The sequence below is a fragment of the Malaya genurostris genome, chromosome 2, assembly GCF_030247185.1.
Source record: "Malaya genurostris strain Urasoe2022 chromosome 2, Malgen_1.1, whole genome shotgun sequence".
Lineage (NCBI taxonomy): Eukaryota > Metazoa > Arthropoda > Insecta > Diptera > Culicidae > Malaya > Malaya genurostris.
Window position 1 is genome coordinate 23,750,484 of NC_080571.1, and position 13,658 is coordinate 23,764,141.

Consider the following 13,658-nt stretch of genomic DNA (forward strand, 5'->3'; position numbering starts at 1 on the left):
AAAATCAGGATTTCCTGTGAAACCGCTCAGCTTTGAAGGAGGCGGCTGGGTTTTGTTTTTTTCTACTGCGAAGATGAAAAAAGGCGATACAAAAAAAAATCGCTAACCCTCAGCTGACGTTCGTTTGAAGTGAAACAATGTCAGTTTCGTTTTCATCTAGTAGTCCTCCATCGCAGCAGCCTACGCTGTCGTTAGTCATAATTAATTAATTACTGCCGGGCCCGTGTTCTGACGTTTCTCTCCCTTCCCGGTGGCGAAGAAGAAATTATAAATAAACCGACTTAGCGACCGAGACCCCTTTCTGTTTTCCGTCCATCCGTCCGTCCGGATCGTTTATCTAGAGTGGCAGTTCCCCAGGGACACCTCGGTTAACTAATTAGGCCCACACAAAGAACGTCTGGTGGCGGTTGTTGCCGTTGTTGTTGTGATGATGATACTCTTCCGGATAGTTTTGTGCCGTCCGGGGAACGGAAATGCGGTTGGCCCATCGTAAGATCCACTGTAATTTATTATCCTTGCAAAATGGCATGTGTTCCGGACGACAGACCGGCTGCCTAGCAGCTTAAGGAATTAACAAACCACAGACCACCTGTTATCGGCCGTCCTTGAGATGGATCGCTTTGTCCGGATAAGTCCGGGAAGCACCATCCTACCGTCTTCTACGTCGGTGATTTTTTGTTTCAATGAAATTTTTACACATTCACGAGAAAAACCGGAATTGCTTAAAGATACAAAAGCAAGCCGACGGACGAGGTGTCATTTATTCATGGAAATGTTTGGCGTTCGAATTATGCATGAACATCAAAACGAACCCAGTGTGCAATCATCCCGAGGGCATGAAACAGAGAACGGACCGAGTGAATAAATGTCAAGTCGAGGTAGCATCACCCGGTGCCAGAGTCCTGACATGGGGATTTTTTTTCCTATTTCATCACGACGGCTCGGTCCGTGGAAAAAGCCGCAGGAAAATGAAACCAACGACCGCCGCTGACTGACGAGTCGAGGTGATGTTTTGCCATGACGATGAATTGATTGGAAAAGTAAGCACAGGCAAAATGCGACACCCGTATCCCGGACCCCGGGTCCCGGAATTCCCAAAACGTATCGCGCGCCCGACACGCACCAAATCGATACAAGAAGGCAACGGTAAATAACCGTTCAAGTGGCGTTTCCCGGAACGAATTTTCCACGAACAGGTGGTTGTTTTGAAGTGCAATCGAATTCCCATTTTGCCTCGGGATGGGACAAGAGGGAAAAAAAAGATCACACCACAACCGCCTGCTGTCACTGTGCTGAGCGACTAAAAATAGCCCCCCTCTTTCCCTGTTCGGTCGACGAATGGGCCTATTGTTTTAACGGGTGTCTACTGATAGGCGTTTTATTGTGCTTTAAAGCCCGTTTCGTTTCGTTAGCTTTAAAGTGTGCTCGAACAAATCACTGGCAATGGCGGCAATCACGGAATGGTGGAAAACAGCGTTGACTTGGTTTACGATGTGGTGATGTTCCGTGGCGTCGGAATCGTCAAAAAGCACTGAGCCTACTATGATTATTATGATGAAAGCGATGAAAGTGGAAAATATGCAATTCAAATCCAAGTTTACCTTGAATCATGATTGTTTATTTTTGGGTTTTGGTATCGCGTTTCCTGGTGATTTGTAACACTCATTTCAACTATTTAACTATTAACTATTTGCTTTCGTTTGGTTTCTTATATGTACAATATTATATTGAATAACAATATAAAACATAAGTTTCAAGAAAGGAAAATCAAATTTTGAATCTCAATATCTTTCAATAACACTGCATCATTATGTTTGTGCATTAAAATCAGTGTCAACTTTTTCCTGGGAAAAATTATGACCAGTTTTGAACCAACTAAGCGACAGATGTGAAATATGGCGAATTAAAAAGAAAAAATAGTTCAAAAATCTCTTCTGAAATTTTTTTTTTGACAAAACATCATCCATCAGCAAAATCACTGAAGAATAATTCACCAATTTTGCTTGAGCGATAGTTAGTGAAATTATTCCAACATGACTAATATCAGCAGTGAGAAGTTCACTAGCGAATACTAGAGATGAAATTTATCTAATTTTACAAGAATCGATACATTTCGACAGCCATAAATACTCTTTTTGCTCGATTCAAAGGTGCTCTGAAAGAGATATTCTGGATAAGGATCTAGTTGGTGCATCTAATAAGGGGGGTTACAAGTTAAATTGATCAAATCCAGAAACGATATTTCTTTATGAAAACTTATGACTTCAGAGATAATCATACCGGTAATGTTAAGGAGGGTGAATATTCTAAGTGTCCCGAACAAAAAGGGGTCTGAGATCAAATTGTTTGTATGATTCAACATAACTTATAAAAAAAAACAAAAAATTATCGTCAAACCAGACACAAGTACTTCTTGCTGTTCGTGGGATATTATCATTATAACAGATCGGCTGAAAAGTTCGTATCGTTTCTATGAGAGGGCGCCACTAGAATTAAATCCATACCATTTTTAGTTAGTACCAACCTTCAAAAGATACGTGTATAAATTTGACAGCTGTCTGATTATTAGTTTGTGAGATATTGCATTTTGAGTGAAGCTACTTTTGTTATTGTGAAAAAATGGAAAAAAAGGAATTTCGTGTGTTGATGAAACACTACTTTTTGATGGAAAAAAGTGCCGCCGATACCAAAAAATGGCTTGATGAGTGTTATCCAGACTCTGCACCGGGCGAAGCAACAATTCGTAAGTGGTTTGCAAAATTTCGTACTGGTCATATGAGCACCGAAGACGATGAACGCAGTGGACGTCCAAAAGAGGCTGTTACCGATGAAAACGTGAAAACAATCCACAAAATGATTTTCAATGACCGTAAAGTGATTTTCAATGACCACAAAATGATTTTCAATGACCGTAAAGTGGATGCCGCGTGAGCTCACAATCAAGACAATGCACCGTGTCACAAGTCGATGAAAACCATGCTGAAATTGAACGAATTGGGCTTCGAATTGCTCCCTCATCCACCGTATTCTCCAGATTTGGCCCCCAGTGACTTTTTCCTGTTCTCAGACCTCAAGAGAATGCTCGCTGGTAAAAAATTTAAAAGCAATGAAGAGGTTATCGCTGAAACTGATGCCTATTTTGAGGCAAAGGACAAATCGTACTACAAAAATGGTATCGACAAGTTGGAAGATCGCTATAATCGCTGTATCGCCTCTGATGGCAATTATGTTGAATAATAAAAACGAATTTTGGCAAAAAAATGTGTGTTTCTATTAAACCATACGAACTTTTCAGCCGAACTGTTGTTATAGTATCATGAATTCCTTCCACAAGGCCAGACCATCAAAAAGGAGTATTATTTGGGCGTTACGAGACGTTTGCGTGAGGCAATTCGCCGAAAAAGACCAGATTTGTGGGCAAACAACTCATGGATCTCACACCACGATAACACACCGTCTCATAATGCCATCGTTATCCGTGAACATTTGGCTAAAACTGAAACGAATACCATACAGCAACCACCGAATTCACCTGATTTGGCTCCCTGCGACTTTTCCTTTTCCGGTCGACTCAAGAAACCGCTCTGTGGAATGCGTTTCAGCACCCGAAATAAGATTATGGAAAAATTACAGATGGCACTAATGGCCATACCGAAATCTGAACACAAAAAAAGGTTTGGATCAAGCGCTAGCATAAGTGTGTTGCTGTCGATAGGAGTGAATTTGATGGGGACAATATCGATTTTGATTAATTATCTTGTATTTCTAATTTTCTGAATAAAATTCGAGTAAAACTTTTAATGTGGAACACATTTTTGTTTTCTATATATTTTAATCGATTTTGTACGCGAGTTTCCTGAATCGACAAGAAGTAAAGATACCTAAAAAACGGGATAATACAAATTTTCGCGTTTTAGCTAGCTATTGGTGCGCAAAACAGTTCCCTGGAGAAACCCATTCTCATTTCGCTCTTCCTTATTTAATTCCCTTCCTCAACGATTTATGACGGAAACTAGAAAATTTTACGGTTTGAAAGAGATTTTCAATAACCGTGCTCATACTTCATCTGATTTTGCAAATAATATTAATTAAAATAGTCGAGTTTAGCTTGTAAAACCATGGCTAAGGATATTAAAGAGTACCGCGCTGACGACGCCAGCCCTCACAAGGTGTCGCTTTAATCGCTATTTCGAGATATGCAGTTAGCCTATTTATCTATCACCTTCATTGCTGAAGGACAGCACAAAGAAAACAAACATGAAATGGGTTTTATTAACAAGTTTACTAGCCAAAAACTCATGAGAAGTGTCAAAGCAAAACAATCCATTAAAAAGCTAAAAAGGACAGTCTTGTTGAAACTGCTTGCCAATTGTTTTGATGCTTTTCGCATGTGTTACAATATATCCATATATAAGTTTCCCAACCGATTTGTAAAAATGAAGTAAACTCTTAGTGGAAAGTGTATTTATTCAGAATTTGTGCGCATTTGAAGCGATTGTGCGTAATAATGTTTTTACGCGGAACAGTGAAAAGAGTTTCGAATGTTGCACACTAATTGTATATGTCAAATGATGTTTTTTGTATCTGCCAACCTTCCGGGCTACGCTGTCCGGTGTGCTACTTGTATTCGGTTTTTGTTTTCCGAGTGCTCAAAGTTCTCAGTGAGAGAGTCGATTTCGCGAAGTCGAATAAAGAAAACAGCGATTTAGGAGATAAATTTTCAAAAGGAAGTTTATGTTTCGTTTATGTCTTTTTCTCCAATACAACATCGTATTTATACCTGCCAATACAGAAAAGACAACCGCGACTGAATTTTTTTCGGTAGTAGTGTGCCATCTAGTGGCTAGTAGTCATTACGGTGTTAACATTTTCTCGGTGACAGAGCGCCATATGGCTACAAATTGCATAAACCAATTCAACCATTCACGTTGGTAGAAAACAACGGTTTATTTCTCTTATTCAACTAAAAAATTAATTGAATGGAAATAAAGTGTGCCTTAGCTAAGAAATGACAGCACGTTTAATTGGCGAAATTCAACTAAAAAATAGCCATTTTAACAAATATTTTATTATTTTAACAAATATTTTATTATATTAAGAGAATTAGAATTAAAAAATCTAATTTGGCAAAAGTAAGATTTTTTTAGTTGTCTCAAAAAATAACTAACTAAAATCAGAAAATCAACTAATTTTTTCGCCAAAATGCTGATTTCGGTCTTTCCGTGCTGTTGTGATTGGTTAGTGGAAGCATAGGTCGATTCTAACCAATTTATCAAAAGTGCACGATAGAAATAATGAAACCATACATGTTTAAGCTATATGTTTTCAAATCGATTGGTAGTTAAATTATATAAATCCATCCATAGATCACTGAGTTATTAGCGTTCAAAATTACGACAAAAGACGCGGCTAGTTTTCTAAATTTAAATTGACACTCGGCCACGTACAGTAAAAGTAAGACATTTTTAATGCCAAAAATAACAAACGAACTAAAAAAACGCAGATTCTTTCAATTCTGCTGGCTTGAAATCAGCATAGCCTACGCGGATGATCGAATTAAATTGCAAATTTATTATTACGCCCGAAAAAGTCAGGTAGTCGGAAAACGAAATAATGAATATTGATAATATAAGAACAGGCCAGCATTTATAAATGTGTCTGTTTGAATAATTTTGTACATTGAGATTCAACGATGGAATATAAACATAAACAATTTGAATAAAACATCCGCATTTGGCTTGGCTTGCTTGGATTCAATTGTCAAGTGAGGCTCAAAATTTGCCAAAGCAAATAGCAGCATATTCTTGGACTGTCAATGGTCTCTCAAAACATGCGATGAATGCTTATCCGAACTCATCCGTCAAGCTGTGCAACACGGATTCTAGCTGCATTCTGTCATTATTTACCGATGTCATCCAACTGCTGGCAAAGGATCATCATCACATACTCAACTGGGCTTTTGTCGTAGTCTGCTGGTACCGCGCCGCGACGCAACGTTACGCTATTTTCGTTCGGGTGAGAAACTGCACGGAATTGTGGCAGCTCCGGTTGAGTACATACTCCAATGACACGAATGTCGAAGCGCTGATGTTGCCGATGCCGGTGGTCTTTCCGTTTCCAACCACCACAGTTTCAACAACACCGAGCTGTGAAATCAAATGTGTACTGACAACAATTGGCTGTCTGACAGCGCGGTCAAAATTAGTGTGGTGGCCATCGTAACTGAGGTTAGGTTTACATTCGTAGCATTGTTTTGCAAAACAGGAACCCATACGTGAAACCGCGGAACGTCCATTTTGGCGATCCGGGTTTGGGTTTTGAAGAGGACAATCTAATGAAAATCTGTTGGACGTTTCCCGAAGCAAAGTAAAAGTCGGTTATCGGGAATCTTTCGTATTAACTTTGTTAGGAGTTTGAACAAGTCAATTAGTCTTCTCGAACTCGATTAACAAAACTTGTACTAATTCATTCGAACAGACTTGACAGGAAACAATTTTCGTGCACCCTTCGGCTACCTAAAACTCCCACGAACAACAATTAAACTCCCCCCCCATAAGTCTTTGCTGTATCACGAAAATTTTCCACGGAGCTTGATAAGATAAAACAACAAATTGTCAATTGAAATTAATTGAATCGGAAGCCCTGTGTAACCCTCTCAAGCTTGTGTTCAACGTGTCGGACCCGGGTCTTATCGGAGCATTCACACCCTCATGGTTCTGCTTCTCATTACTTCGCATCATACATCCTACAGAAAGTTCCACCAACCTTCGAACGACGACCTACGGCAAAAACAGAACTCCAACCGGTCTGGGAGGCTTACCTGCGGTTCACATTTTTCTCTTTCTCCTTTTCCTCCTCCTGTCCAACCAATGAATTGTCCCCAGCGTTATCACTTTCCAGCCGGCTTCGTCTTCGTTTCCTTCTTCTTCTTCGACGACTTTGCCACACATCGAGCCCGGCTGTCCCCTCAATCGTACCGTCGTGATTAATTACAGCAGTGTTAACACTGTCATCGTGTTCGTCACCTCGGGAAACCACTCCGGCAGGAGCGGCATCGTCGGCGACGGTAGGAAACAATTTACCGTGAAAACTTTCACTTGTTCGAGCGGCCGCCTTCCGCTTGCCACCTTCGTGCGGATCACCGATGATTGTACCGTCGTTCCACCCGGTGTCACTGATGATGGCATTACTACGCGTGGCACTGGAAATAGCGGCAGCCGTTTTTCTTTCCAGCTCATCACCTCCGGTCCGGTCCGTTGCCGGGGGCCGCGAAGGGTGATAGCTACCGTTGGTGATTGCCCCCGTTAATAGCCCCGGCGGAAGTTGCTCGGGCAGCGGTTCGACCGACGGGGATAATCTTGATATCGCTTGCGACGACGACGACGACGACGACGACGATGATGAATTCCAACCATCTGTGAAGTGGAAAGGAAAACCGATATTAGAATGATAGGAAAATGTATTTTGATGTTTTGGTTGTATCTCGTTCTCAGGGTGAAATGTTGCGGTGTCACATTAGTTCGGAAATGGTTTCAATAGAAGTTAGATTGGTTCGCTAGATTTGCCAGCATTCAGGGAATTTTCTTGAAAAGACTCATTTCATATTATAATACCCCAAGGTCCCACACACAGGGCCAGTGAAACATGTTAAACCCAAGTGGGAAATTTTTCATACCGGGGGGAACGACCCACTATTTTGAAGTATTCCATTATTCCAATGAAAATTATATTTATCCCTGAAAAGTGCAAAGTTGCCGTTTGCCTTTCTCTATAGAAAGGTATTAGAATTGCTGGAAAAACGGAGCCTCGGAGACCCATAGTGTTATAAACCATTCGACTCAGTTCGACGAGATCGGAAAATGTCCGTGTGTGTGTGTGTGTGTAGGTGTATGTGTGTGCACTTTTCACAAATATTCATACGCGCTCAATTTTCTCAGAGATGGCTGAACCGACTTTAACAAACTTATGCTCGTTTCAAAGCTACTATCGGACCATTGATCAAGTTCGAAGACCAAATGGCTGTGACTTTAGGTTCCGGAGATATAATGGTATAAGTGACGTTACCGACAAAACACGTTGTTTTTTACCGCTCTAATGTATATAAGGGTGCCAATATTTTGGGATCACCTTTAATTTAGTAAAGCGCTATTGTTCAACAGTTTTAGCACTTCGAAAAAAGTTCTCATGCTAAATTTGAGGTAAATCGGACATGGGTACGGGGTGCTGCCCAGCGGTTAAAGTTAGAAAATTTTCGATCTTGAAAAAGCACCATAGGAGGGAATCGGAAATTTTTTTTGATGCCAAAAGTCTTAAAATTGCATGAAACGTCGAGAATTAGTGTTATTTCGAAAAAAAAATTTTCGAAATAATCGTCTCTCTGAGACTTAGAAATCCCAAAAACTCGATTTTTTCGATTTGACATTAAATCTCGACGTTTCATGCAATTCTAAGCCTTTTGGCATCAAAAATTTTTTTTCGATTTCGAAAATTTCATGTACCACTGTGTCTCGCGCGAGTTGAACGGCACAGAAACCAAATCCATAAACAGTCTAGCCACTGATGTGCATAACACATTGCTCAAAAAGTCCCGCGACTGACCTGAAGATAACGTTTATGATGTCAAACTAACCTCATTTTACGAAATTTAATTTTTTTTAATTTTACCCAACCAGAACATGGGTCAAAATTAAACATCAAAAGCACTACGAACACTGAATCTTCCGACTTATAGGTGACATTACTAATTCATCTATGAAATATGGAAATAACGAATTCCGTATATTGCTAGAACATTGCTTTTTGAAGAGAAAAACCGCGTGATTCCAGCAATAGCTTGAGAAGTGGTAAGTAGTGTACAGAATCATTGCATGGCTAGCACTATGGATCCTACTGACACTAAGAATCCTTCCAGGTCGGGGCTCGAACATACGACAACTTATCCACACACCAGGGAAAAATATTTGGCAATGATCGAAGAATGATAGCTAACCACAAAATAGCTACCAGCCTCGGCACGATGATTCTCCGCCAGATAATGTGCACATCACAATTACCGGTTTTAGTTCTCTCACGAAGGACCACGGCACACTCAATGATTCACTGCATCGACAAGCTCAACTCTTACAAGGTGGAAGGATTCTCAAATAATTTCTTCCAGAATATCGAAACTCTTTTCAATTCTCAATGATTCATTGAGTAAATAAATAAACGATACCCTTAGAGGTAGTTCCGCTGCGCAATAGCAACATAACACGGAAAGACCGAAATCAGCATTTTGGCGAAAAAATTAGTTGATTTTCTGATTTTAGTTAGTTATTTTTTGAGACAACTAAAAAAATCTTACTTTTGCTAATTTAGATTTTCTAATTCTAGTTCCCTTAATAATAATAAAATATTTGTTGAAATGGCTATTTTTTTAGTTGAATTCACCAATTAAACGTGCTGTCATTTCTTAGCTAAGGCACACTTCATATCCATTCAACTAATTTTTTAGTTGAATTAGAGAAATAAAACGTTGTTTTCAACCAACATAAATGGTTGAATTGGTTTCTGCAATTAGCAGCTATATGGCGCTCTGTGACCGAAAAAACGCTAACACCGTAATGACTACTAGCCACTAGATGGCACACTACAACCGAAAAAATTTTAGTCGCGGTTGTCTTTTCTATATTAACGGGCATAAATACGATGCTGTATTGGAGAAAAAGACATAAACGAAACATAAACTTCTTTTTGAAATTTTTTTCTAAATCGCTGTTTTCTTCATTCGACTTCGCGAAATCGACTCACTCACTGAAAACTTCGAGCTCTCGGAAAACAAAAACCGAATAAAAGTAGTACACTGGACAGCGTCGCCCGGCAGGTTGGAAGATACAAAAAACATCATTTGACATATACAATTAGATTGCAACATACGAAACTCACTTCACTGTTCCGCGTAAAAGCATTATTACGCACAATCGCTTCAAATGCGCACTAATTCTGTATAAATACACTTTCCACTAAGAGTTTACGTCATCTTCACATATCGGTTTAGAAATTCATATATGGCTATATCGTAACACATGCAAAAAACATCACAACAATTTGCAAGCAGTTTCAACAAGGCTGTCCTTTTTAGCTTTTTAATGGATTGTTTTGCTTTGACACTTCTCTTGAGTTTTTGGCTAATGAACTTGTTGATAAAACCAATTTCATTTTTGTTTTCTTTGTGGTGTCCTTCAGTAATGATGGTGATAGATAAATAGAAACAAATTTTCTGATTTTGATAACAAGAATTAGTTGTCAATAAGAATTTCGTGTTGGATTGAAATATTGCTGGTTTGTGTCCAGAATATTCGCCAACTAAACACATTCTCTAAAAATAAGAGTTATTTTTAGCAAAGTAAATTCTCAATTTTAACTAATTTTATAGTTATTTTGGAAATTTTTTTGTTAAAATCAACTAATTCAAAAACAGTAATACGAATTAGGCGCAGAGCTAATTTCGGTCGTTCCGTGAAGCTATGCACTTCACCTGGGATTCAGGCGAATAGCGATCACAAACAGGCACAATCACGCTCAATGCGTGTGCCGCACACGGAGGGGACGCGTCTGTATACTAGTATCTGTGAAGCTACCTCTGATCGCCCTGTTGATCAGCTAGGATTCTCCATTTGCTACCGGCTGGACCTTTCATTCCCCAGTTAATGAATAGATTACTATTTCCTTCAGGTTTTATTTCCGATCTTCACTTGACAATGGTTAAAAACATAATGAATAGTATTGCCCATCATTAGCGTTTATACACACACACAACAAATCAGCGCGCAGCAGCAATGCGCAATAAGGAATAGTTCAACGACATCATCACCAGTTCGTGCTCGCATCTCATCAGACAGAGTCGCAAATCGTTTACGGTCGAGACAACAGAAACAAAGACAATACAGTGTAGTGAACAATAGAGTATACGAAATGGGCAAATACGATTTAACAAAGCCTGAAACTTGGCCTACAAGACCAAATTCAATTTGTATTGATTTCAAGCGCTGCAAAGTTAGACCAGCAGCAAATGAAATTGAAATCTTACTTAAAGAACGAATGCATCTAGACGCTAATAATGTAAGTGACGCTAGACGCTAATAATGTAAGTTGTAATTCAATTCAACAAGGCGTCTAACTGTGTGTACATTATGTTCAAACGTGAAAGAGATGCAATTGCATTCGCTTCGGTTAACAACGAGGTGCATAGTGTTGATCATGACAATTTTAAATATAAAATCCCAGTGTACATGATGGACAATGCAATAGAAGTACGCTCCCTGCTATCAGTCCGTTCGGGAAAACATGTCGCAGTACGGTGAAGTTCTTTCCATCGAAAGGGAAGTATGGCGGAATTTTTTTCCGGGTATCCGGAATGGCGTGCGAGTGGTACGTATGCAACTACGTAAAGCAATTCCATCTTACATCGTTTGTGGTCAAGATGGAATACATCCGTGTAAAACGCTGATTACGTATGAAAATCAACTGGTTACATGTCAGTTTTGTGAACAACCTGCACACTACGGCAAACCTTGCACTGAAACTGCGAAAACAAATAAAATAAACAAAAACTAGGACAACCGCTCAACAACGGAAACTAGTGAATGCAGTGCTCCTGTCTCAAAATCACCTTCACCATCTAACCAAACAGCAACTGCAACCAATGTACAACAAGGCGCTTCTACAGTAACTAGCAACGAGATCAAGACTGCGAATAACAAGGAAAACGAAAAGAAGACGGAAATCAACAATGCCACCAATGCGTCAATGGACGACGAGACGAGCCACGAACAAAGTGCCCCTCAATCCTCGCAGGAGGGAAATGGAAGCTCCTCTCCCCCTAGAAAAAGGGTGACAACAAGATCGAATACAAAAAAAAATTTATTTGAAAAATCGGCTCAATCGGCCACGTAAAACTTGTACGCAAATAGGCCTGAATAAAAATGTCTTTTAAATAAAAAAAAAACGACATCATCGCTCGAAACGCGAGCATCGCGTACAGTTCATTTTATCATGCAGAAACCTTTTAGTAACATAACTTTCACTTTTTACTAGAGGAGTCGACATTAAACATCTGCCGGAAAATTCCGATGAAGGTCTTCTACTATTTACTATTCCGGCAAAGCTACCAAAAGTTGTTACTTTCTACTTGCTACTGCATTCTTCTTCTGCCGGTTCGGAATGTAAAGAGTAAAAGACCTTTATTGCTATTTTCCGGTATATCAGAGACTCGAGCGATTCGCATTGATGAGATGCTTAAGCTCGGCTCCTCTGCTGGAAGGGAAAAGTTAAATTATTTAAAGATTTCTGCTTGCTCAAATGACCCTTGTCACGTCTCACCTTTCTGCGGTATATCTTCACATCCTTGCTCTACCTTGAGATCTAGCATTATACAATTTTTATTTTATTCATTATTTCGCATTACAATAAAACTATTCCTATTATTATAAATAATACTAATATTACCATTGTTTTTTGCTCGAAATTTCAGGTGGGTATTTATCCACCTTTGGAATTTTCGGGTGGGTAGTGCTACCCACCGTACTCACCTCTTTCGCCGGCCCTGCCCACATAAACCGATCTATATTTTAATTCATCAATCGATCAATTCAGCCTTCTACTCTGCTTTGAAAGATGGAAGTAACCGAAAATGTGTTAAATTGGTAACTTTATTTGTCGTTACTATGATAATATTAGTTTTGTTATTTTCGTTTGGTTGTGAAAGAGCATCCCGACATAACCAAAGGAAGTTGATTAGTGAGTTCGACGGAATCGGTTTCCAGCCTTTGGCGGACGATAACGGAGTTGTTGAATGAGTTTGGACCTCCAATTTGTTCCGTTGCACAGTGGTTCAAAAGCGCAATTTCACGCTCTTAATTGATAACTCATAGGATCGTGGTTTTTGAGGTTCTTCAGCAAAGTTGCTCAGAATGATACACGCCATCTTCTGGTAAATTTTATTTATGTGATTAATCCCCCTAAAAGTGAGATAAAATTTTTATTTTAGCTCAGGGCGAACATAGAGGCTAAGTTACTTCGACACTAAAAAAAAGCGCAGAAAGTTATTACAAATAAGTTTGCTGAAGGTACTATTCCCGTAACTTAAGTGTATTTCAAGATATAATGTATTTTCTGAAAAGGGTATCCAGATACCAGTTTTTGTAAGAAAACATATATATTTTCAATTTATATGTGTTTTCATGTTATACAAAATTTTTTTTCCATTATAAACTACACAACTTTCTAAAACATACTATGCTGCTATCATTTCAGTTTAATGAAATAGAGCCAATTTTCATGTTTTTTTGAACAAAATTCCAACTTGTCTATCATCAAAAATGCGCAGAAAGGTGCAGCTGGGACTACTTACGTATTAAACTACTTCAAAAGAGCTTTCATACCGTGGTTGAATTACTTGTCTGCGATCGTCTGCAGGCAAGATATGTTCTTTTCAAATATCCTTGTCCTTGACATTTGCAATGATAAGGTTCACTTCATCTCAGATCAGATTTCAGTATATATTCGTTACCATGGTACTTGACACAAAATATGATTTATTTTCTACATTGATGTCTATAACAGTTCGGCTGAAAAGTTCGTATCGTTTAATAGAAACACACATTTTTTTGCCAAAATTC

General features: G+C 39.1%; 1 protein-coding gene across 4 annotated transcripts in view; it reads right to left on the reverse strand.

Moving 5' to 3' along the window:
* The window catches only part of LOC131430220 (adenylate cyclase type 6), a 387,241-nt gene that overhangs the window by 75,818 nt on the left and 297,765 nt on the right, over positions 1-13,658 (reverse strand). For all 4 annotated transcript variants that reach the window (XM_058594974.1, XM_058594977.1, XM_058594975.1 and 1 more), the window contains one exon: positions 6,821-7,415. In XM_058594974.1, coding sequence (XP_058450957.1) covers positions 6,821-7,415 — 595 coding nt within the window. The remainder of the gene's footprint in view (positions 1-6,820; positions 7,416-13,658) is intronic.